The sequence below is a fragment of the Aquarana catesbeiana genome, linkage group LG05 (genome assembly GCF_042186555.1).
Source record: "Aquarana catesbeiana isolate 2022-GZ linkage group LG05, ASM4218655v1, whole genome shotgun sequence".
In the NCBI taxonomy this organism is placed as follows: Eukaryota; Metazoa; Chordata; class Amphibia; order Anura; family Ranidae; genus Aquarana; species Aquarana catesbeiana.
In genome coordinates this window covers 551,991,275-552,017,634 of record NC_133328.1, presented here as the reverse complement: position 1 = coordinate 552,017,634, position 26,360 = coordinate 551,991,275, and the positions used below count along the sequence as shown (strand labels likewise).

Sequence of the window (26,360 nt, the reverse complement as noted above, 5' to 3'; positions counted from 1 at the left end):
TAGTGAAGCATATGCTGACTCTAATCCTACAAAATCCCTGACTGTGCAAGTGTACAAAGCTTGCAAGTGGAATCATTTATGCTGGTTTAAAGCCAAGGGTAGTCACACCAAATATTGATATGATTTAGATTTTTCTTCTGTTCATTCACTTTGCATTTTGTAAATTGATAGAAAATAAATAAATAAAATATAAACTTTTTTGAAAGCATTCTTACTTTACAGCATTTTTTTCACAGCTGCCCAAAGGTCTTAGGCAGGTGTGAAAAAATGCTGTAAATTAGGAATGCTTTTAGAAATAGAAGTGTCAATAGTTTATTTTTATCAATGAACAAAATAGAAAGTAAATGAACAGAAGACACCAAATCAAATCAATATTTGCTGTGACCACCCTTTGCCTTTAAAACCTTACATTTTTCGAATCATCTAGGTACACAGTTTTTGAAGGAACTCAGCAGGTAGGTTGTTCTAAACATTTATAATAAGATATGTAGCGCTACCTCAATCTCGGTGTGACAAAAGATAAAAAAGGAAAATAAAAGGCTGGTCTAAAACCTAAATAAATGCCAAAATATTCAATGAAAATATGTTCAAAAATGATGTGTAGGTGTACCAACAAAGTGCAGTGTGCACACAATGAAGAAAATATACACAATGTTATGCAGCAAATAAATGGAAACAATCAATGTGAACAATGTCACATGATATAATAGGTGTCCAATCAAACGTGAATATCAAGCATACACTGACATCTAATAAAATAATAATAAATGTGGAGGTAATAAAGTGCAATTCAAAAACATGCAATGCAATTTCCAATGCGACTCCCAAAGAAGAAATTCTTACAAAGTGCAATGTGCATATAATAAACGGATATTATGCAGGCAAGTATATAGAAAACAAATAAAAAACAAATAATGTCAGTATTGGCATGTAGTATACTTTGTGTCCAATCAACTGTGAATTGGTGACATAAAATAGCATCAAACAAAGTAAAGGTGAAAATATAAAGTGCAGTCCAAAACCATGCAATGCGACTTCCAATGCAACTGACTCCCAATGTCAGCAGGAGGAAATCTTCTAAAAGTGAAAAAGGTGCAAGTGCAGTGGCAGCAAATGTCTATAGACAGTTCATCCAATCTTGCTCCGATGTGCGGTGACATTGGGAGTCAGTCGCATTGGAAGTAGCATTGCATGGTTTTGGACTGCACTTTATATTTTCACCTTTACTTTGTTTGATGCTATTTTATGTCACCAATTCACAGTTGATTGGACACAAAGTATACTACATGGCAATACTGACATTAATTTTTTTTTATTTGTTTTCTATATACTTGCCTGCATAATATCCGTTTATTATATGCACATTGCACTTTGTAAGAATTTCTTCTTTGGGAGTCGCATTGGAAATCGCATTGCATGTTTTTGAATTGCGCTTTATTACCTCCACATTTATTATTATTTTATTAGATGTCAGTGTACGCTTGATGTTCACGTTTGATTGGACACCTATTATATCATGTGACATTGTTCACATTGATTGTTTTCATTTATTTGCTGCATAACATTGTGTATATTTTCTTCATTGTGCGCACACTGCACTTTATTGGTACACCTACACATCATTTTTGAACATATTTTCATTGAATATTTTGGCATTTATTTAGGTTTTAGACCATCCTTTTATTTTCCTTTTTTATCTTTTGTCACACCGAGACTGAGGTAGCGCTACATATCTTATTATACTTCTTTATTGGGGTTTATTGGGGTTATTGGGGTTATGTACACTATCTTATGTTGGCGGCTCCTTGTCTGTTTTACCTTTAGTGTGGTTTTTGCAGATTAGTTATTACTTTTTACTTGTTCTAAACATTGTCACATTTCCATGTCCTATGCACAAGGATTCTTGGAAGTGACGGTTTGGCTCCCACGGAGCCCTGATCTCAACATCATTGAGTCTGTTTGGGGTTACATGAAGAGGCAGAAGGATTTAAGGCAGCCTACATCCTCAGAAGATATGTGGTTAGTCCTCCAAGATGTTCGAAACAACCTACCTGCTGAGTTCCTTCAAAAGCTGTGTGCAAGTGTACCTAGAAGTGCACGTGTACCAACTTAAAGGTGGTGATGGGCTCGGGCATGTTAGAGTCGAGCTGGCCAGGAAGCCGGAACTGCACACCGCCAATCATAGGCAGCATGTGTATTTGCAGCTGCCAGTCGAGGAATGCCTCACTACCTATGATTGGCAGTGTGCAGTGACGGCTTCCTGGAGGGTTCAATCCGAACATGCCTGGATTTAAGAATTGATGCTGTTTTGAAGACAAAGGGTGGTCACACCAAACAATTGTTCTGATCTCTTGTCACAATACATAACCTTTATCTTTATTGGGCTCTGATCCAACTTATGGACCAAAATGATATTCAGCAATAGATACTGCCTTCTCTAAACTGCTAGCAGACCCCCTTCTAGCCCCATTATAATGAGTTCCCCCTTTTCTTGTGTTGCAAATGCTGCACAGGTAGTATGCCTACCCCTGAACAAATCTAATGGTAGAAACCGTGTAAGAGGACAATATTCAAACCCAGATGGGTCTTTGTTTTGCTGGGTTATAGTTAGAAAATACAAACCTAGCTTCTTGTCTCATCATTAATAAATTACCATATATGAAACTGATTGATAGAAAGCTAGATACCTTGGAATATGGGTATTGGTCACAGCACAGAGGGCATTCATGTGTGAGATACTGGAGAGCAGAGTTGTAATCTGCACATGATGAAACAGCCTCTTCTATATCTTCCTGGCTCCAGGATCCCTTGTTCATTTTACATAATTGCTCATAGATTTCTCGTTTTATTTCCTGTGACTGAAATAAAATCTCCAGTTGAATCAAAGAAAACAAAATAAAGCATGTGATAAGGTATACTTGATCAAATACTAGCAATGATTAGATTTTCCACTGCATATTTTGTTCTCTTCCCTGCCATAACCCATGGCAACTTCCATGGACAATGTGATGTTACTAATACTGTGATAATGCTCACTGGGTCTAGGTCTCTCTACAATGACTTTCAGATGGATCACAATACAAAGAATGTTATGCTGGTCCCTTTTTAGTTCTACTTTGTATTTTTCTCAAAGGTCCCCTCTCTTGACTTTTGTCTCCTGTGCTGCATCACCGCTGCAGAGGCAGTGGGGCTGAACTACTAAAGAGAGGTGGTTCGTTTATCAAAGTAAATGTTCACTTTGTTAAGTTAAAATTCTATAAACTCTATACTTATTCTTCAAAAATAATCCATATATATCCAAATAAATGCCTTGCATACCACATAGGATATACAGCTTGAATGGGCACCATGATTTAGAAGCCCTTAGAATAATTAACATATCCACCCTCCATTTTGAGGAGGCCATCCAATCAGGATAATTCTTTCATTATAAAACTCCACAGGAAATGGCGGCTCTTCACTACCTGAAGATGCCACCCTTGGTGAAATGTATGTCAAAGCATGGGTCTGTCACTTCCTAGACACATGTGACATCACATCTGGGCTGAGAGCGAGGCTTGGAACGCTTATGGCAGGCTCATCTAAACGACATCTTCTCATACAGACTATATATACTGGTGCCGGTCACAGGCACCCTTACATGTGAGTGAAGTCATTACTTTTTTACATTTCCAACTATTTTTAATAAATACTACACAAATAAATGTTATATCATGTCTCCCATTTGGTCATCTTATGAGTGATTATCACTAAAATCGAGAGACACTGGAGCCCAATCACACGGGGATTTCAGCCTCTGCAGGCAAAAGCACTTTTTGACCTACCCGTAAAAAGGGATCAAACATTTCTTGTGAGTGTGCATTCACACTTTTGAGCACAAGTGGTGAAGAATAGAGGTTTGTATGTAAGCACCACACCTTTATTACCTTTTAATCCATATACAGTGGGGACGGAAAGTATTCAGACCCCCTTACATTTTTCACTCTTTGTTATATTGCAGCCATTTGCTAAAATCATTTAAGTTCATTTTTTTTCCTCATTAATGTACACACAGCACCCCATATTGACAGAAAAACACAGAATTGTTGACATTTTTGCAGATTTATTAAAAGATCTCTGGAGAGACCTAAAAATGGCTGTCCACCAACGTTTACCATCCAACCTGACAGAACTGGAGAGGATCTGCAATGAGGAATGGCAGAGGATCCCCAACTCCAGGTGTGAAAAACTTGTTGCATCTTTCCCAAAAAGATTCATGGCTGTATTAGATCAAAAGGGTGCTTCTACTAAATACTGAGCAAAGGGTCTGAATACTTAGGACCATGTGATATTTCAGTTTTTCTTTTTTAATAAATCTGCAAAAATGTCAACAATTCTGTGTTTTTCTGTCAATATGGGGTGCTGTGTGTACATTAATGAGGGAAAAAAATGAACTTAAATGATTTTAGCAAATGGCTGCAATTTAACAAAGAGTGAAAAATTTAAGGGGGTCTGAATACTTTCCGTCCCCACTGTATATCCAATACCTTACATAGTTACATAGTAGGTGAGGTTGAAAAAAGACACAGGTCCACAAAGGTCCATCAAGTCCAACCTATGTGTGTGATTACATGTCAGTATTACATTGTATATCCCTGTATGTTGCGGTCGTTCAGGTGCTTATCTAATAGTTTTTTTGAAACTATCGATGCCCCCCCGCTGAAACCACCGCCTGTGGAAGGGCATTCCACATCCTTGCTGCTCTTACAGTAAAGAACCCTCTACGCAGTTTAAGGTTTAACCTCTTTTCTTCTAGTTTTCGTGAGTGGCCACATATCTTATTAAACTCCCTTCCGCAAAAAAGTGTTATCCCTATTGTGGGGTCACCAGCATGGTATTTGTAAATTGAAATCAAATCCCCTCTCAAGTGTCTCTTCTCCAGACAGAATAAGTTCAGTGCTCACAACCTTTCTTCATAACTAATATCCTCCAGACCCTTTATTAGCTTTGTTGCCCTCTTTGTACTCGCTCCATTTCCAGTACATCCTTCCTGAGGACTAGTGCCCAGAACTGGACAGCATACTCCAGGTAAGGCCAGACCAAAGTCTTGTAGCGTGGGAGAATTATCACTTTATCCCTGGAGTTAATCCCCCTTTTAATGCATGCCAATATTCTGTTTGCTTTGTTAGCAGCAGCTTGGCATTGCATGCCATTGCTGAGCCTATCATCTACTAGGACCCCAGAGGTTCACCCCCTAGTGAGTAGATTGCATTCATATTTTTGCCGCTCAAATGCATTATTTTACATTTTTCTACATGAAATCTCATTTGCCATGTAGTTGCCCACCCCATTAAATTGTTCAGATCTTCTTGCAAGGTTTCCACATCCTGCTGAGAAGTTATTCCCCTGCTTAGCTTAGTGTCATCCACAAATACAGAGATTGAACTGTTTACCCCATCCTCCAGGTCGTTTATGAACAAATTAAACAGGATTGGTCCCAGCACAGAACCCTGGGGGACCCCACTTCCCACCCCTCTCCATTCCGAGTAGTCCCCATTTATCACCACCCTTTGAAATCGCCCTTCTAGCCAGTTTTCAAACCATGTACCCTATGGTCCATGCCAACGGACCTTACTTTGTACAGTAAACGTGGATGGGGAACTGTGTCAAATGCTTTTGCAAAATCCAGATACACCACGTCTACAGGCCTTCCTTTATCTAGATGGCAGCTCACCTCATCATAGAAGGTTAATAGATTGGTTTGGCAGGAACGATTCTTCATGAATCCATGCTGATTAATGCTAATGATACAGTTTTCATTACTAAAATCTTGTATATAGTCCCTTATCATCCCCTCCAAAAGTTTGCATACTATTGATGTTAGGCACATCACGGATCTGGTGGACGGATTACTGGGAGGGGCTAGGGAAGACCCGGCTGTCATGGTGCATGTTGGCACCAATGACAAAGTCAGAGGCAGATGGAGTGTCCTAAAGAACGATTTTAGGGACTTAGGAGCTAAATTGAGGAAAAGGACCTCCAAGGTAGTATTCTCAGGAATGCTACCGGTACCTTGAGCCACACCAGAAAGGCAGAGGGAGATTAGAGAAGGAAACAATTGCCCGAGGAGCTAGTGTAGTAAGGAGGGGTTTGGGTTCCTGGAGAACTGGGCCGACTTCTCAGTCGGTCACCAGTTCTATAGAAGGGACGGACTGCACCTAAATGAGGAGGGTGCAGATCTGCTGGAAGTGAAGATGGGCGAAAAGTTAGAGGGGTTTTTAAACTAGGCGATGGGGGGGGGGGGAGGGTCCAGAGGTAGTATTGGGGGCATGAGTGGTAGGTTGACCAAAGCACATAAACCCGAGGTAAGTATAGTAAAAAGTCCTATTTGCAATCTCGGAACACCCAATAAGAGGACAGTATGCGACCAGTCTAAACTACGTGGCATGTTCACCAATGCCAGGAGCCTGGCGGACAAGATGGGTGAACTAGAGATACTGTTGAACGAGGAGGATTTCAATTTTGTGGGAATTTCAGAGACCTGGTTCAACAGCTCTCATGATTGACTGGCAACCATTTAAGGGTATTCCCTTTATCGCAGGGATAGAGAGGGTAAAAAAGGGTGAGGGGTATGGCTATATATCAAGAATAATGTACAAGTGAATCTGAGAGATGACATCAATAAGGGAGCTAGGGAGGAGGTGGAATCCTTATGGGTAGAGCTCCAAAGGGATGAAGCTAAGGGGAAAATAATACTGGGAGTATGTTATAGACCCCCTAACCTGAGGAAGGAGGGGGAGACAGACCTCCTATAACAATCTGGATTAGCAGCAAAGATGGGAAGTATTATCATAATGAGGGATTTTAATTATCCAGACATAGATTGGGCTGAGGGAACCACGCATTCGTCTAAGGCTCGTCAGTTCCTAGATGTCTTGCAGGACAATTTCATGGGTCAGATGGTAGACACACCAAATAGAAACAAGGCGTTACTAGATCTACTAATTACCAACAATACAGACCTGGTCACGGATGTGGAAATACGGGGCAATTTAGGAAACAGCGGTCAAAGGTCAATTGGCTTCAGTATAAATCACACAAATGGCAAACGCAAGGGGAACACAAAGACACTGAATTTCAAAAGAGCCAACTTCCCTAAACTACAAACCTTAAAAAAGGTTAAAGGTTAAAAAAGACCTAATGGTCTTGTAATCAATTTTTCATTAAATAATTTCTTTTTCTGCCTCTCTAAAAATTCTTCCTCTATCTTTGGTCTCAAAAACTATATGTCATTTTCTGTAATTAACATGTGTGCATTTCCTGCCTTGATTATATGTCTTGGCTCAGCTACAGCAGAAGGCTGTCAGACTTTTTACAGTGCTGAAGTTCATAGCCTGCTGCTGCTGGTGCAGAGAGAGAAAGGGGGGATATCAGGGAGAAAAGACACTATCCTTGTAGGTTTAACTCTTTTGTGCTTTTCTCTCTCCCTAATCTGTGTTACCTCAGCACAGTATGTATCATCCCTCTTCCCCTTCAGCAGTAAATCTTGAGGTTGTCAGCTGATCAGCCTCTAGTGACTCACTGATTTTAAACACGGGGCTGAGAACACAGGACAACAGAGGCTGTACAGAGCAGAGTGAGACAGTGCATTACTGTATTTTAAACAGTATAGGCATTTGTTTTTGTTTTGTTTTATTTTAATCATTATTTTAAATGTTTTACATTTTCAGAACTAAAGCTCCACTTTATGTTAAGAATTCCTAATTTGAACTGATATAGACATATTTCTGTATAACCACTGGATGTTTGGCATTACTGAAAGATCAGCAGATAAAAAAAGGGTACTGATCGTACTAGAGGATATTGACTGGGAGGGACAGCTGTCTGTCCCTAGGGTCATATTTAGCAGATTATATCTAAAATGATTTGATCTGTAAGACAGTCACCTCACGTATAGGCAGCCTTAAGCAGGGACTGGCCAAATGTTGATCCATTTGCTGCTGTTCCTGCTTAATGGAAATCAATCTAATGATTAACTTCTGTCAAATTGGACTGTTGGAAAATGTTTCTTGATCAGCATGCTGCAGCCAATTGGCTGCAGTGCTGATTACTATATTCTGATAGCGAAGAAGTCCCTGCTGTCAGAATACAATAGAACAGTGGGGAGGATTCCTCCTTCCACATAGCTTGTGTGGAAGGGGGAATATGGTAGTTTTTTTATTTTTTGGTCAGCCCGATGGCTGAAAGAAAAAGAAAGTATATGGCCAACCTTTGTATGAGATCAGGACATTCCTTTCCCTAATCACCATATATTATAGAGATTCACAGAAAGCTACAGCACATGGGTTTGTTCACACTGGACCATTACATGTATCGATCCCAAAATGGTTTTCCATTACTGGGCCCCTGTGATCAATACCAGGTCCATGGTTTGATGAGTTTGGTATACACCAATTCAAGAGGTCTGCACAGAACCCTGATTTCAAGTCCAGTGAAAAGTTTTGGGATGAATTGGGACACTGATTGTGAGCCAGGTGTTCCCATCCAACATTAGTATTTAACCTCACAAATTTTGTGGAAATTTGTGGATATCATTCTTAGAAGAGTGGAAGTGCTAAAGCAACAGTTAGCGTGCTGACTCTTTATTAATGGCTATGGCTTGGAAGGGGATGTCTAAAAAACTCATATAGGTGTGATGGTCAGGTGTCTACAAACCTTTGGCCATATGATGTAGTTACCTGTGAGGATTGAGTTTGATCATTGCACACAGGGCGTTCTTGTGAAAGGTAATGAAAAGCAGATGATGTGTAATCTGAACAGGAGGAAACAGCCTCTTGTATGTCTTCATGGCTTCAGCTGCCATCGTTCACCTCACAGAGTTGCTCATAGATGTTTTTTATATTTTTTTACAATTGTTTTAGGAGCCCCACTTGGGGCTTTGGTGAAATATCAGGGGTCTAAACAAACCTCTGATTTTTCACCTTTGAGGTGGAGAAAGGAGATTGAGGACACAGCCCTTAATCTCCATTTCTGCAGCCTCAGCTACACACAATGAATGGGAAGGAATAGCTCTGTAAAGAGCTTTCCGTAAACACAGTTCAGTTATGAATGGACAAAGTCAGTGATCAGTACTGGTTCCATTCAGAAGAGTAAGAGGCCGGTAAATGACATATTTACTGGCCCCTTCACAGCTCTCCATCCTCACACATTCCCCTCGCAGTTGGCTGGAGAGGAGAGGGGGAAAGCTTCCAGAGATGCGTGGGACAAGGGGGGGCCAGGAGAGCCCACAGGGGCCTGGGGACAGCAGAAAGAAGAGGAGGCTGAATAGGAGGGATGGCGGGGGGTGGCATATAGAGGAAGCGATCCCCTTCATTTTCCTCCTGTAGCCACTGTGGGAGGGAGAGGAGGGCAACTAGGCTTTCAGCAGTAGCAGCAGGAAAACGGAGAGGAGTGGCTCATCTTTATGCCTCTGCCCCTCCTATCCAAGTGTACAGGGGAGCTGCATAGGCCCCCTGGAGCTGCACAAGACCCCTGTAGCTTCCATGAAACACTGGAAATTCTGCACCCTTTTATAAATTTTTTAGAAGCAATGCAGGCAATATAAGCAGTTACAATGAGATTTTTGAACTTTTATAGGGTCAGTCCACCTAAGGGTTATATTGTATGTAGCACCCTCCTAGATTGGTGCTAGAGAGTTTATCTAGTTTTTGGCTTTTCTGCTTAACAGAGAGCAGTAATTGATTAGTGAGGTCTGCTCAGTGTGCTCTGGTGCTGCTCATGCTGTCTTGATGTGTCACGCTGATCCAATAGCAAGAAGGCATATTGGACAGTAAGAGGAAACTTAGCAGGTGAGAGCATAATTGTAGATACAGCCCTGGCTAATTAGAAGGGGATGTGCCCCAAGGAATGCTGGGTGTCTGTATCTAAGTCTGGGGAGCACATCATGGGCTCAGGGTTCCAGACCAGCCCACCTCTGAGGAGTGAGGTTCAGGTGGGGAAGAGGCCGCTGCCTCTTCCCAGCATACGCTGCCATACGGCCTCAGGTGACTGACCTGAGGCCCTGAAGCCTTGAAGCTACAACCCAGGGTTCCTGTGCAAGCTGACTGAGGGAGGATGTCTATGGATCTGGTCTGATGCCACTGGTATAGAGTGTTGGAAGGAGGCTACCAGCTGTCCCTGGACATTTTGTGAGTACAGACCCCTGAACTTCTGAAGGGAAGCTGTGTGTGGGTTGCTGAAATCTCCCTCTTGGTCCTAGAAGTCAGCATACTGGGTGTGTGAGCTAAAGGGGACACTGGCTAGTGTCTTGAACAAACAGAGTCCACTGAGTCCCTTCTACAACAAAGGGACTTGTTCTTCCATACAAATGCTGTATGGTTCAGCAGATAATCTGCTTCACAGTTCTACAGAGAGAGTTGTCCTCACTTGTGCATAGTTAATTTGGAGTATCCTACTAATTCCCTGCTCCTATCCAAGTTCTGATCATCGGAGGCAATGAGCGGAAGAGTGTGCGCACCTGGCTGTGTAGAAATATGGTGTAACTGGCTGTGGATTAATCAGTGGGAGATCTGGGATCCAAGCAGCTCCTACGGGAGAAGGGCTATATGTAGGTATGCATTAGATCTGGTGGGCTGACTCTGCATTGGCTTTTTATACCTCAAGAGTAAAATTTCCCCCCTCCCTGCATAATTCCCAACAAAGGAGATTAGGATGTTCCTGCACATCTTTGTGTTTTTTAGGTCCTCCTGTTGCATTCTCCATTCTAAAAAATACCAAACACAAAAGGTATAGTGGAAACCCATCCTAATGGCCACAGAATCAAATGTGCAAACCCATCAACTCAAGCAAAGGGGTCTGGTCAATAGAACTGTCAAAAGCTATAAAACATTGTCAGGTGGATTAACTCTCAGGCATCTACTAAAAACTGAAAATATTTTTGAGTGGACAGAACAATTAACAGAGCCACACAATAAGGTGGAAAAATACAATAATACAATCTAAATCTATTCTAAATCTCTATTTAAAAGACATCATGTATTGGTTACTCTATTAGAGTCAAAACCAGCAATCCTTACTTGAATGAAGCTTTTTCCTCTGGGGCTGGCTATTTTGACATCTCTGTTGCTTGTGGCTGTATTGTAAGAATCTGTTAAAAACAAACTTGGATTAATTCACTGATGTGCCTGTTGTTAATATAACATTAAAGTGAAATATTTAAAAATTCACACATTTTCTGTTACAGTGCCTATGAAAAGTATTCATCCCCTTAGAATATTAAATCAAAGTTCGTTTGGCTGTACTTCTCCTGTGGATCACAGGAGTGCAGTTTGTTTGGCACTCCTGTAACCCGTTTTTAGCGGAGAGTGGGCTGAATTCTGCTCTCTGCTGACGTCACAGAGTCGGTCCAGGCTCGGGCGTCATCACGACCATAAAGTTAGCATGGACCGGCACCTGGCTCAGCCTCTCAGCAAGCTGTTGAGAGCCTGAGCCGGTCGCTTCTGCATCCTCCACAGCCCAGCGCTCCAGTGAGTGTGGAGGTCAGAGCAGAGAGCCGCTGACTGACAGTCACCAGCTCTCTGCTCACAGAGCTGTCAGAACTGAGCGATCGGCGGTGTTCGATCGCTTAGTTCTTAGTGCAGAGGTGCCGGGGGAACAGATGCAGCATCGGACTGATGCTGCATCTGTCCACCGGCATCTCTTAACACTGAGAACCATGGATGCAGCATCGGACTGATGCTGCATCCACCTAGGTAAGTATGATACAAAAAGAAAACATATTTCTCTTTAATTTAGTTGTTTTCACACTGCTTGAGAACAATAAACTGTTTCATGTCAAAGGGAAAACAGATCTCTGCAAAGTTATTTTAACTAAATATTTTAATTAAAGATGATTAAAGCTGTATTGCATAATTACATTGGTCCAGCATGTCGTACCCGACAGGCCATTGGAGAAGTTGAATAATTATAGCCGAGATCTTCCGGTGTCTGCACAGTTTCTTTTTAAGTGACTTCCTCTCTGCACACTGACTATAGGTTCAATGCTGCCATCAGTCATATAACACCTTGTATTTTTACAGTTAGTATGAGGTGTTCTCTGATTGGACTAGGTGGAGAGGTGGAGAAGTGACATCACTGCACATCCTTTCCACCTTATCAAATCAGAGAATGCCTTGTATTCACTGAAAAAATTGAGGGGTGTTCTTTGATTGGTGACAGTATCTAGTGAGAGACCCTTTGTGGTCAGTGTGCAGAGGGGAAGCCGTTGATAGCACCAACTCTTATGTTGATTTTTAGCTTCTGCAGCAGCCAAACAGGTATAAGACATGCATACTTAAATTGTGCTGAGCTGGACCAAGGTAAGTATGTTGGCAGGTGTAGTTAGCTTGTGTGCCACTAGATGGCTCTGTTCCCAGTATAGTATAGTAATGGGAAAGTTTTAATTGGGTGTTAGGTCCCCTTTTAGAAAAATTCTTCTTTGGTGATGCCATGGGTGTAGTTCGTGCCCACCATGGGCGTGTGCACAGGGTGTGCCAGGTGTGCCTGAGCACACCCTAATCACCCCGTGTGGCACATATTCCCCCTGTTTAGAACCATGATATTTCACCAAATGAAAAAATGTTTCTCCTTTTTTCTTTTTTCTCCTAAAAAAAATAATTAAAAAATAAATTTGTAAAAAATAATACAAAATAAAATAATAAAAATTAAAACTACTGACAACGTCCATTGCCCTACTGACACTAATCTCTCCCCTTTTGACACCGTCTACTGCTCTACTGACACATTCAGTATATATAGACATGCATACCTATCGTGCCCATATAAAGGCCAGCTGTGGTAGGGGCCCAGTAGTAGAGGGCATGGGAGCAATATACCCCAGAGCTACTAAGATGTAGTCTCCTGTAGAGCTAAACTAAAGGGCCATTTGCAGGGCTGCAGTCCCAGGTAAGATGGTAAAGAATATGGGAGGAATAGCTGTAGTTGTCTTCCTGTCTTCTCTAACCTTCTCCAGCGGGGCGCTTAAGGCCTGGGAGACATGGGCAGAGTCCTCTTATGTGGGTAGCGTTGGAAGCCTGGGAATTAGTGTGCCATCTGGCAGTGTTTTGGGCTAGGCAGAGCTATGGAAGAGACATTGGGGGAGACTGGTATAATAATGAGGGCACCTTGATTTTACTTGGTGAAGGAAGCTAAATGCTTTGGACTTAGTATACATGGTGGAAGAGATCCCAACTCTGTGGTACTCCCAAGGAGAGAAGGTGCTTAAAGAAGATGGCTTACAAGTTATCTGCTGGATTTCCGGACAAAAATGACAACTACAGAATATCTACTCCTGTGGGTGGCATTTCACACTGAAGAATCCTGATAGTATGTCAAATGTGATGTCTAATGTCACGGAAATCTTTGTGAAGTTACAGTAAGGGGTGAGAAATGCATTTTATGTGTGGACATTCCTTTATTCACAATTATTAAGGCCTCAGGGTGGGAGTGTTGAGAGTGGGCCTATGGCCAGGAGTATGACACAATATGGCGGGGGAGGGGTTCCATCAACAACAGGTGGGTAGCCTGTTCAGTTTGACACCAACTGCTCAATAGCAGTCCTCCTTACAAGCATTCATTACAGATAATTCTAGGAGTTCTTTTTATACAAGTAGAAGCTTACATAATTATACATCAACTTTACTATGACACATTTAAATCATCACAGGTGCAGCTAATTCTTCTCCAAAGTCACATAACAGGAGATTACTTGTGTGTAGTTAAGGGGTTTCATAAAGGTTTAATTGCTGGTGAGTCTGTACTGTGGCATAACCTACACCATGAAAACAAAAGACCACTCCAAGCAACCCCATGACAAGAACATTTCCAAGTTACTAAATATCCCTTGGACTACAGTTAAAGCAATCATCAAGAAATAAAAAATTATGCAAAAGTATGGCATGCCTGTAAATCTGCAAAGAACACGCTGTCAAATGTAAGTGAGCATGTATGGAAGATGTTTCTTTGCAGCAGGCTTTGGAAGGTTTGTGAGGGTAGAGGGTAGAATTAATACAGTAAATTACAGGGAAATCCTCAAGGAAAACCTAATGGTGTCTGTAAAAAAACAAGACTTATGATATATATATATATATATATATATATATATACACACATTGCGATTCAATTTCTATGACATGCTAGCCCTGCTTCTGTGGACTGGTAGTAAACCTTTGCTTTGGATGAAAGCCTGGGCTGTATCTTTCTGTTTCTGTCCACTTTTGCATTATCATACATGCATGTCTGGTGTATATGTGGACCTGCTAGTTGTAAAGAGTAATATGCATTCCTTTGGTGCAGGGGGGGGGAATCACTCAGTAGCTGGCTTGTCTCTGGATAAAAAAAATCAGCTAGCCAAGAACATTAATTGCACCCAATGACTTCCTTCCACTTTCTCCCTATTTTTGTGGGCAACTTTAGTTTTGGTGTGGTATATTATCAAAAACAAGCAGGCCACAACTAAATTATTGATGTTAGGAGTCATCTTTTGGCTCTATTCATATGGATATCACAAAGGGTTCTCAGCATGCTTACATAATATCCACTGAGCACTTCCTGGACAATAGATTCTAAAGCAGGGGCATCCATACCTCTCTGAGTTATGTGAACCACATGATAGGGGTACTGTATGGGACTGAATCTCTCAATAATATAACAAATTGGCACAGGAATCTCTGCATTATTGAATCTGTAATCAAAGCTAAATAAATTGACGTGATGTGTGTGAGATGGCATGCATATAACAAGGTCAGTAACTGTGACTTACAGTGAGGCAAAAAAGTTTTTAGTCAGCCACCAATTGTGCAAATTCTCCCACTTAAAAAGGTGAGAGAGGCCTGTAATTGTCATAGGTATACCTCAACTATGAGAGACAAAATGTGGAAACAAATCTAGACAATCACATTGTCTGATTTTTGAAAGAATTTATTTGCAAATTATGGTGGAAAATAAGTATTTGGTCATCTACAAACAAGCAAGATTTCTGGCTCTCACAGACCTGTATCTTCTTCTTTAAGAGGCTCCTCTGTCCTCCACTCATTACCTGTATTAATGGCACCTGTTTGAACTTGTTATCAGTATAAAAGACACCTGTCCACAACCTAAAACAGTCACACTCCAAACTCCACTATGGTGAAGACCAAAGAGCTGTCGAAGGACACCAGAAACAAAATTGTAGACCTGCACCAGGCTGGGAAGACTGAATCTGCAATAGGCAAGCAGCTTGGTGTGAAGAAATCAACTGTTGGAGCAATAATTAGAAAATGGAAGACATACAAGACCACTGATAATCTCCCTCGATATGGGGCTCCACGCAAGATCTCACTCCGTGGGTTCAAAATGATCACAAGAACGGTGAGCAAAAATCCCAGAACCACACAGGGGGACCTAGTGAATGACCCGCAGAGAGCTGGGACCAATGTAACAAAGGCTACCATCAGTAACACACTACGCCGCCAGGGACTCAGATCCTGCAGTCCCGATGTCTCCCCCTGCTTAAGCCAGTACATGTCCGGGCCCGTCTTAGGTTTGCTAGAGAGCATTTGGATGATCCAGAAGAGGATTGGGAGAATGTCATATGGTCAGATAAAACCAAAGTAGAACTGTTTGGTAGAAACACAACTCGTTGTGTTTGGAGGAGAGAGAATGTTGAGTTGCAACCAAAGAACATCATACCCACTGTGAAGCATGGGGGTGGCAACATCATGCTTTGGGGCTGTTTCTCTGCAAAGGGAACAGGACAACTGATCCATGTACATGAAAGAATGAATGGGGCCATGTATTGTGAGATTTTGAATACAAACCTCCTCCCATCAGCAAGGGCATTGAAGATGAAACGTGCCTGGGTCTTTCAGCATAAAAATGATCCCAAACACACCGCCCGGGCAATGAAGGAGTGGCTTTGTAAGAAGCATTTCAAGGTCCTGGAGTGGCCTAGCCAGTCTCCAGATCTCAACCCCATAGAAAACCTTTGGAGGGAGTAGAAAGTCCATGTTGCCCAGCGACAGCCCCAAAACATCATTGCTCTAGAGGAGATCTGCATGGAGGAATGGGCCAACATACCAGAAACAGTGTGTGACAACCTTGTGAAGACTTACAGAAAACGTTTGACCTCTGTCATTGCCAACAAAGGATATATAACAAAGTATTGAGATGAACTTTTGATATTGACAGAATACTTATTTTCCACCATAATTTGCAAACAAATTCTTTCAAAAATCAGACAATGTGATTGTCTGGATTTGTTTCCACATTTTTTCTCTCATAGTTGAGATATACCTATGATGACAATTACAGGCCTCTCTCATCTTTTTATGTGGGAGAACTTGCACAATTGGTGGCTGACTAAATACTTTTTTGCCCCACTGTATGTGACTCTGGAGCCGACAGTGCTGATCATTTCATTCACCTAAAAGTGGACGGTTTAGAATGTGTGTGCTGGCTTCATCATTTGATACCCCAAGTGGGAAGGCGCATGTGACCCTCTATAATCAAAAGGTCCATACAGTGAGGTGAGCAGCCATCTTTTGCCCCACTGTAATTCTGTGTAGCGACTGTACAAAAACAACAGTTTCAATAGTACTAGATGTAGTTAGCGTGTGTGTCTAAGATTTTTATATAAGTAAATATAATAAAACCCTTATCTCTATAAACTTTGCTCCTTCCTACCCATACAAAAAGTAAAACCATGCTATTGACATCTATTGAACTAATGCTGGTACCTTTTAGGACTGGTGATGAAGATGGTTTCTGGAGCCTGAGGAAAGGGGTATGGGGACATATTCGGCAATCTGCTGGGGGCGTGTAATAAAAAAAAGTCAAGAGTGCTTAGTGAGAGGGGTACTACAATTTACTTTTAGTGGTATCTTCTTCTGCTTGCTTGGGAAAGCAATAAAGTCACGGGCAGTGCAAGAAACATGTCCACTGGGTGTTAATAATATTTGAAGGTGTTTTATTTAGGCCCAGTATCTATGAACCCAGGGTAATGTACACATTACATATTTAGAGCTATGTGTTATACTACAAGCTTCAAAACATACTGATTGTACATGATAAACATATATGAGGTTTACCTCTTTTTGTACAGCAAAGCCAACTTAAACATCGACGAATGAAATTCTAAAGTCAAAGAAAGAAGTAATTTTTACAAGATGCAAACTGAAATGTTTTCTTGAAACATGCAGAGTCTGATTAACTAAAGTGTGATAGAAGGTGAAGAAAAATAATTAGACGCACAATTTAAAAAAATAGAAATAAATTAAGGAACAATTCCTTTGCGCATGACTGATTTGAAGAGAACAAAAATTCATACATTGATAAATCACCTAACAAATGTCAACATTATCAAAGTATCTTTTTAGTAGTACATGTTTTACAGTGACAACACTTTTTTTTTGCACATTTCATTGTCATTTCCATCTTATTTAATAATTTGCCAAGTTAGCAGTCTCTAGACCAGTGTTTCTCAAACTTTTTTCAGTCAAGGCACTCTTTAATAATTATGGACAATCTTGAGGCACCCTTTAAAAATTATAGACAGTCTCGAGGCACCCAATTCTAAAATGTAAAACTATTCTATCAGTTTTACATAATGCATCAACAGCCACACATGTAGGACACCCAACCTTAGAGTTAATATATTCCTCCAAAGCAAATGCACTTTTACAAACTGGCACTGACTAGCATTCCAATTTTTCTCTTCTCTCTCAGTTTGTCTCCATCACTCAGCTAATGTGACCCCCAATGCTGATGGAGAGGAGCAGGGGAGGGTCAAACAAGGATGCTATGCAGGGGACTGACATCCTCCTTATCAAGTGATTATGCTAATGGTTGATAGGACGCCAGTAGCTAGAATGTTGTAATGGTGCACAATGAAAACCTGTGGCTTTGTGTACAATACCTCACAAAAGTGAGTACACCCCTCACATTTTTGTAAATATTTTATTATATCTTTTCATGTGACAACACTGAAGAAATGACACTTTGCTACAATGTAAAGTAGTGAGTGTACAGCTTGTATAACAGTGTAAATTTGCTGTGCCCTCAAAATAACTCAACACATAGCCATTAATGTCTAAACCGCTGGCAACAAAAGTGAGTACACCCCTAAGTGAAAATGTCCAAATTGGGCCCAAAGTGTCAATATTTTGTGTGGCCACTATTATTTTCCAGCACTGCCTTAACCCTCTTGGGCATGGAAATCACCAGAGCTTCACAGGCTACCACTGGAGTCCTTTTCCACTCCTTCATGATGACATTACCTTGTGCTCCTCCAACTTCCATTTGAGGATGCTCCACAGATGCTCAATAGGGTTTAGGTCTGGAGACATGCTTGCCCAGTCCATCATCTTTACCCTCAGCTTCTTTAGCAAAGCAGTGGTCATCTTGGAGGTGTGTTTGGGGTCTTTATCATGTTGGAATACTACCCTGCGGCCCAGTCTCCGAAGGGAGGGGATCGTGCTCTGCTTCAGTATCTCACAGTACATGTTGGCATTCATGGTTCCCTCAATGAACTGTAGCTCCCCAGTACCGGAAGCACTCATGCAGCCCCAGACCATGACACTCCCACCACCATGCTTGACTGTAGACACGCCACAGTTGTCTTTCTACTCCTGACCTGTTACCCGCGACACACGCTTGACACTATCTGAACCAAATAAGTTTATCTTGGTCTCATCAGACCACAGGACATGGTTCCAGTAATCCATGCCCTTAGTGTGCTTGGCTTCAGCAAACTGCTGGCTTTCTTGTGCATCATCTTTAGAAGAGGCTTCCTTCTGGGATGACAGCCATGCAGATCAATTTGATGCAGTGTGTGGCGTATGGTCTGAGCACTGACAGGCTGACCCCCCACCCCTTCAACCTCTGCAGCAATGCTGGCAGCACTCATATGTCTATTTCCCAAAGACATCCTCTGGATATGACGCTGAGCACGTGCACTCAACTTCTTTGGTCAACCATGGCAAGGCCTGTTCTGAATGGAACCTGCCCTGTTAAATCGCTGTATGGCCACCATGCTGCAGCTCAGTTTCAGGGTCTTGGCAGTCTTCTTATAGCCTACTCCATCTTTATGTAGAGCAACCATTCCTTTTTTCAGATCCTCAGAGAGTTCTTTGCCATGAGGTGCCATGTTGAACTTCCAGTGACCAACATGAGAGCGATAACACCAAATTTAACACACCTGCTCCTCATTCACACCTGAGATCTTGTAACACTAACAAGTCACATGACACCTGGGAGGGAAAATGGCTAATTGAGCCCAATTTGGACATTTTCACTTAGGGGTGTACTCACTTTTGTTGCCAGTGGTTTAGACATTAATGGCTGCGTGTTGAGGTATTTTGAGGGGACAGCAAATTTACACTGTTATACAAGCTGTACACTCACTACTTTCCATTGTAGCAAAGTGTCATTTCTTCAGTGTTGTCACATGAAAAGATATAATAAAATATTTACAAAAATTACTAAAACTAAAAGGCAGGCTTCATCTACATGCTGGTTTGTATACAGTGTTTGGGCAATCTTTAGGTATTTTGCCAAAGTACCCCTGAAGAAATCTCAAGGTACCCCTGGGTGCCTAGGCACTAGGCACCCTGGTTAAAAAAGATTGCTTTAGACCATGGTTTCTCAACCAGGGTTCCATGGAGCCCTAGGGTTCCTCCAGGGGTTGACAATTTTTGCCTCTCAGATAAGTTCCCACTGATAACAATGATCTTTTTAGCTATCTGTAAAAAGGGGATATTTCCCAATGATCACAAGTGTAATGAGCATTCTTCTCACCATCACCCAGTCCCATGAAGCATTGCAAGACTGACAGTTACAAGCATGGCTGCCACAGGCAGAGGCATATTGGGACTTGTAGTTCTTCAGTTTGACACTCCTGCTCTAATGTATCATGAGCTGTAGATATAGTAACGTTTAGCAGGGGTTCACTGAGACAGGGAAAGTCATTTCAAGGGTTCCTCTGTGCTGAAAAGTTTGGGAAAGTCTGCAGGGAATGAATATCATGTTTCCCCGAAAATAAGACCTACCCCGAAAATAAGACTAACTGTGATTTTCGGGAAGGGCTACAATATAAGCCCTACCCCGAAAATAAGCCCTAGTTTAAAGTGCTGGTAGAGTGCTGGAATCCACTCTGTTGCAGTAGTGCATAGTGTAGACTGTGTCTGTTTGCGTAATTGTGGCAAGTACCTGAGGAATAGCGCTGATCTCCTGCTGCTCTCCTCCTCTCTCCCAACTGTCAGCAGGGGATTTCGCCCCCCCTGCAGTGCTCAGTCAGAGCGGGAAGGAGAGGTCCAGCGGGCTAAGGAAGCCGCAAACGGCGCTCAGATGATCTCCCCGATCTCCCCCTCTCCAAGCTGTCAGCGGGGAATCTCAGGCCCCCCTCCCCCTGCAGAGCTCTGGCAGGCCATGGAAGCAGCGAGCGGCGCTCAGCTGATCTCCCCTTTCTCCAAGCTGTCAGCGGGGGGATCTTGGGCCCCCCTCCCTCTGCAGAGCTCCCTCGGGTCACAGAAGCACCCAGCGGCACTATAAGAAGGTATGCGGCATGGTTGGATTGCAGAAACATGTACAGTTTGCATTGTGTGATACTGTAATGGAGTGGATTCTAGTATAGTACAAGCACTTTTACACAGAGGATTCCTGACAGGCAGGGAGGGAGAGGGGGAGAGAAGATAGCACATGGCAAGATAAGACCTACCCTGAAAATAAGCCCTACTGTGTCTTTTGTTGTCAAAATTAATATAAGATCCGGGCTTATTTTCAGGGAAACACGGTAGTCTGCTGTGCCCGCGAAAAACGCGGCTCGCATAGCTGCACAAGTGTGAATCTAGCTTGGTGGGTGGATTCCACTTGCTATGTAGAGATTGGCACTCTGTTGCTTCTCTGGAATAGGATACGAAGAGAACTCTACTAACAGGACACAGACATCAAAAAATAAACTGAAGGGAGTTTTTACCCTTCCCTACTTGATCCAAAACTAAAAAAAAAATGTGGTACTTTTTTTTACCCAATATTTTCTTTAAGTAATTTTTATTGTGACTTTCACACTTTTACAAGCTTCCTCTTCCTTTTTTAGTTCAGAGCTGTTCATAAATTGCCTTGTTTATCAATGTAAATATGTGATCACTAAAACTGTAGCTGCCCGGTTTGGATAGGCCAAAAGTGGTTTAAAAGAATAGAATCCTTTTTAGGGAATTAATTAGAAAGAAGGGCCAGCCTAGGATTAGTCTGCAAACGATGCAATTACCGATTAAAGAAGGGGGTATGGCAGTACCGCACCCAAGATCATATTTCTTAGCATCTCAGCTGCAACATCTAGCAGGCTGTGGAGGTGCAGGAGGTAGAAACTCTAGTGGTAGAATGATGCTAATGGGGACCACACATAATATACTAGTGGAGGCATTGGAGGCAGACTCATTCATCCATAGATGCCCGACTATAAACTATAAAACTAGTTAGCAAAGTATGGCAGGTAACAAAGGCACTAATGGGGTATAATGGGATGACAGAATATACTCCCCTATGGAATAATAAAAACCATGGCGGACGTAAGGAGAATAGCGAAGCCCAGGGAGTGGGAGAGGCAGGGTATCAATCAGCTAATAGGGCAATATAATGAAAACATTTTCAGATTTAAGGCGGGAATTTAATATACCAAATAACTCCCTCTATAAATATCTCCAGATAAGACATGCTATTCAAACACAGTTTAGGTCACAAAGAATCGAATGGACCCAAACCCCCACCCTCCTAAAAATAATCAAGTCAGATACAGCTAAAGGACTAATCTCTGACTTATGTACCAGATTGGGAGCTAGAATACTGAGTGGAATAGGACCCTCTAGGAGTAAAATGGGATGGGAGAAAGACGTGAGGGTGATGACCACGGAAGAGTGGGACAAGATTTTAGAACGAGGGGCATTGGTTTTGATCTCCCCTTGACGGAAAGTGTCCCACTTGTTCCTAATACATAGAGTCTACTATACCCCTAAAAAATGTTCAAAATTGGGTGGAGACAGGATGATAAGTGTCCTAGGTGCAAGGCAACAGGTGACTTCATTCACATGGTGTGGAAGTGCCCGAAGCTATTTAGATATTGGGTGGAGATAATAGATAGGATAAATAAAATCTTTGGAAACACATTAGAACCGGTAGCCAAGACATGCCTGCTAGGGAGTATGGAGGAATGTAAAGTCCTGACCGGCACCATTGAAGTGGTATTGAGGTGCCTATTCCAAGCGAGGCAATTAATCGCACAGGAATGGCAGGCACAGACCCCCCCAACAATGAGAAATTGGGTTGAGACAATCAACTCAATAGTTTGGAGTGAAAAAGTGTCATTCGTCAGGTGTGGTAATTATGGGAAGTTTGTGAGGATGTGGAAGCCTTGGTTGGATGAGATAGGGTGTCCTCTATGAGGGGGCGATGGAGAGTTTCTCCTTCGTTCCCCGCCATCCTTCTGCTCATACCCTTCTTTTGCATAGGACCTAGGTCGTTCCCCCCCTTTTCCCTGTTGCTATTGTTTTGCTTTTTTTCGCCATGAAACGGCCCTTCGTCCCTAAGGAAGCTTGTCTTTCTTTTTACCTCTGAGGCTCTATAATAAATAGAAGTAAATATATATTCAATAACTCTGTAGTATATGGGAGGGGAGGTAGGGAATGGGATGATAAAGTAATATAAATGTTTTAAGTATTGTAAAATATTACATAATGTATCATGATGTTGTAAAGTTTCTTTGCTATTTGAGAAACAATAAAAAAGTATTTAAGTTAAAAAAAAAAACGTAGCTGCAGTGGTATAGAGTTAAAGCAGAACAATCATCCTGTAAATCATTTTTTACAATTCTTCTGTCTCTTATAGCAAACTGTCCCTTCAGGCACAATGCCCTGTGCTGACCTGGAGGCAGTTATTTTCTACATGTTCTATCTTCATGGTCTGGAACATAAGGCAAAATGACAATGTTAGATTATACCGCATAGATGAATTGTAGCATATACTGTAATATAAAACATTACATTTAACTTTCAACATTTACCATTATCGTAGGTCATTGCCGAAAATGTATATTTTGGGCAATGAATGTATATTTGAATTAAAAAGAAACACCACTAAAGTGATGGCCAGGATCAAATAAAAAAATACTTTCAAACTCCTAATTTCAGTGAAATGTCCCCTCCATTAAGGATAAAGCTCCATTTAAAACATTTTATCTTCCTTACTGCAGGAACATAGTTTACAAATAGGGATGAGGTTCAGGTTCGCCTTACCGTTTTCCCAGGAATCACTCATTTTTTTAACTAAAACTCTGTAGGCTTACCACCAGAAAATAGGAACAGCCTATAATGCAGTACACAGCATTTCCCCCTGATCAGTGACATCAATATTTAGATGGAATCGATAACATAATTCCCTTTCTATAAAACGGGTGGGCTCACAGCAACTATAATGTCAATGTGTGTTGGAGAGAGTGGGTACAACTGACAATTCTGTGTAAGGAGACATACAGTTTTTTTTTTATTATTATTTATTATTTTTATTTATTTAATTTGTTTAGCTTTAGCATTGATACTGTATGTTTCCCTTTTGGCAGTGTCCAGATTACTATGGCTTTTGTTTGATTTACCCTCTCTAGACTAGAAAATAGTGCAAGATTTGTGAATGAAACCCTGGCAGATTTTCTCCTCTTTATTTTCAAGCATATTCAACATGGCCCTATGAAAGGAAACAATAATATGAAACTTTAAAGTGATTGTAAAGTATATACAGTATAAGGGTGTTATTCTGCTACCTAAATATTTTTTTACCTTAAAACAAGGAATGCTTTAAGGTAAAAATGTTTAGGCTTTAGAATCACTTTAAGTACCCAAATCAGGTTAAAATTTACTGTAGTCATGTTGTAATTGAAATAAAAATTTTGATTTGTACATGTGGGTTACTGGACCCTTTTCATGATCATTCCTTTTTTGCTCTGTGTAAAGAGTGATGAAGATTTTAAATGAAACACAAAATATAACATAAACAGATTATTATTCTTCTGATTACTTCAATTGAATTCCACATGTATGTGGTGATTTTGCTGAGCAGGTTATAATATGGTTGCTTTGGTAGATAGTTCTTGCATACACTTTCCTAAATGAGACTCATTCGTAGGTAGGTGCCAATTGTAGTTGTAGCACCCCCTAGTGTGGCTAGGGTGCTAATGTTAGGGTTTTTGTTAGTGTAGGTAAATTGAGGCTTGGCTAGCAGCCAAGCCTGTGTGTGTTTTGCTGGGTTAGAGTTTGAGTGACTTAGGTAGGCTGGATGACTCAGCAGTAGCTTCTCTGGTGAACTCCTCCCTGCTTGCTGAAAATCTGGAGAAGATTCCAGAAGCATTTGGGAGGGGTCTAGGAGGAGCTGGCTGGAGTATTCTAAGGGGCCCTGACCAATCCCCAACAGATGGGTTGGCAGGGGGTAGGCCCCCCTCAAATACTCAGGGTCAGCCCAGCTGGGGCAGTGTGACTTTGGGGGCAAGATGGAGATGAAGTGTTATGCTGTCGGAGGCCTTTGAGAGTAGTCCCCTAGTTTGGGGGGGGGGGGTGAACCCAGGACTGGGCTGTGGTGTGAAAGGGACCCCTTCTCATGACACATGGAGGGATCCTGACCAGGAGGCATGGGAGCAAGGAGAAGACAGCAGGAGGACAATGCTGGGCAAGTCTCCAGGGAGAAAAACAGCCAAGAGAGCTGGTGAGTGTTGCAGTCAGAAGACTGAGAGGCATGCCTGAAGGGACTGGGTGCAAGCAGTCTGGGGTGATGCAGAGTTAGTCTAGGAGGACTGTGGAGAAGTAACCAGGAGGGCTATTGAAAGGGGCAGCTGCAGCCAGGTGGACTGATAGTGTCTGAAGAGGTGGTATTGGGAGCAGTAGCCACAGGAATAGGACAGCTAGCACCAAAGACCTCTCTTTTGCTACACTACCAAAGGGGCCCGCAGTCCCTGCCTGCAAGGGCATTTGCTTTGGATCTGACTGAGATTGTGTTGGATTAAACTGTTAGTGCTAGCTGGTCCTGGGCATTGTAGTTCTACAAGCAAGTTTGTGCTGGAGGTAAAAGAGAAGAAGTGTATATACTGGATGTATATAGTTTGTGTCCCTGAAGATTTCTCTACTAATCAAGGACCCTTGAACTCTTACCCCATCCAAGTTTAATCCCCCTAAATAAAAAAACAAAACAAAGCTGATTGATTCTTGTCTCAATAGTGAGTGGAAAATTCATGTGCCTGGCTGTGCAGGGTGGGAGATACCCATCTTCACCAGCGGCTCCTACGGGGGTATCGCTACATTTGGACGCGTCATCCGGGATATCTGCCCACGGTCAACCAGCCAGCCATTGCTCCTAGCAACCAGAGTTTTTCATTGAGCCAGGAAACTGTGCCTTGTTCCAAAAGACGACCAGAGGGGTTGAACCAGGGAAGGACTTATGTGCTCTGCTTGTTTGTGACTGTAACTTCAAAAATGAAGTGCCATTGTCCATAGCAATCAGCGGGAGCTGCCTGTCAAATTATTGCTGCCCTGCTTACCCAGTTGCCCCAACCACGGTTGGGGTGGACACTTGCATTGTTATCCTGCTACTCAGTGACTTTACCATGTGCTGTTACCCTTGGCAACCACGACGGGCGATCTCACCCATGAAAAAACTTCTGACACTGACCGGCACCCCAGCCCCCCATATTTATTCACCTGAGCCCGTTCGTCCCCTCGGCGGAGACACGCTCTTCCTTTCTGCCCGTTGTCTCGGCTCTTGATTGGATAGATTGATAGCAGCACAGCCATTGGCTCCCCCTTGCAGTTGCCACATCATCCCTTTAAAACCGAAAACACATTAATTACACAGGTTCTGTGGCTGATTAAGGTGGTAATTAAACTCACTTGGTGCCTTATCTTCATTAAATTAGCAACAGAACCTGTGTAATTCATATGTGTTTGGGTTTAAAGGAATGAGGTGGCAAACCTACTCCCGCTGCTGTCAATCAAATCCAATGACGCAGCGCCGGGGACTGAGTCCTGCATTCTGTGTGAATGAACACAGATGCAGGACTTGGCCACACGAGTGTCCACCTTAGGAGGGCCTTCCCCAATGTGGACACTCGATGTGGGGAGGAGCCACTAGCGCCGCTGAGGGAACCCCAGAAGGGACTCCACTCTGTGCAAAATGAACTACACAGTGGAGGTAAGTATGACATGTTTGTTATTTTAAAAAAACAAAACAAACAAACGAGGGTTTACAACCCCTTTAAAGTGCTTGTAAACCTTTACAATCCACTTTTTGCTACATGTAAGCCTATAATAAGGCTTACCTGTAGCTACCCCGGATATCTC

At 42.1% G+C, this 26,360-nt stretch overlaps 1 protein-coding gene across 1 annotated transcript in view; it reads right to left on the bottom strand.

Annotated features, from left to right (window-relative positions):
- LOC141145299 (E3 ubiquitin-protein ligase RNF31-like) overlaps positions 1 to 26,360 on the bottom strand; it is a 79,895-nt gene that overhangs the window by 47,948 nt on the left and 5,587 nt on the right. The window contains exons 2-5 of the mRNA XM_073631871.1: positions 22,906 to 22,944; positions 17,082 to 17,127; positions 11,055 to 11,125; positions 2,688 to 2,858 (exon numbers count right to left, since the gene is read on the bottom strand). Of these exons, the coding sequence (XP_073487972.1) occupies positions 2,688 to 2,858; positions 11,055 to 11,125; positions 17,082 to 17,127; positions 22,906 to 22,944 (327 nt within the window). The remainder of the gene's footprint in view (positions 1 to 2,687; positions 2,859 to 11,054; positions 11,126 to 17,081; positions 17,128 to 22,905; positions 22,945 to 26,360) is intronic.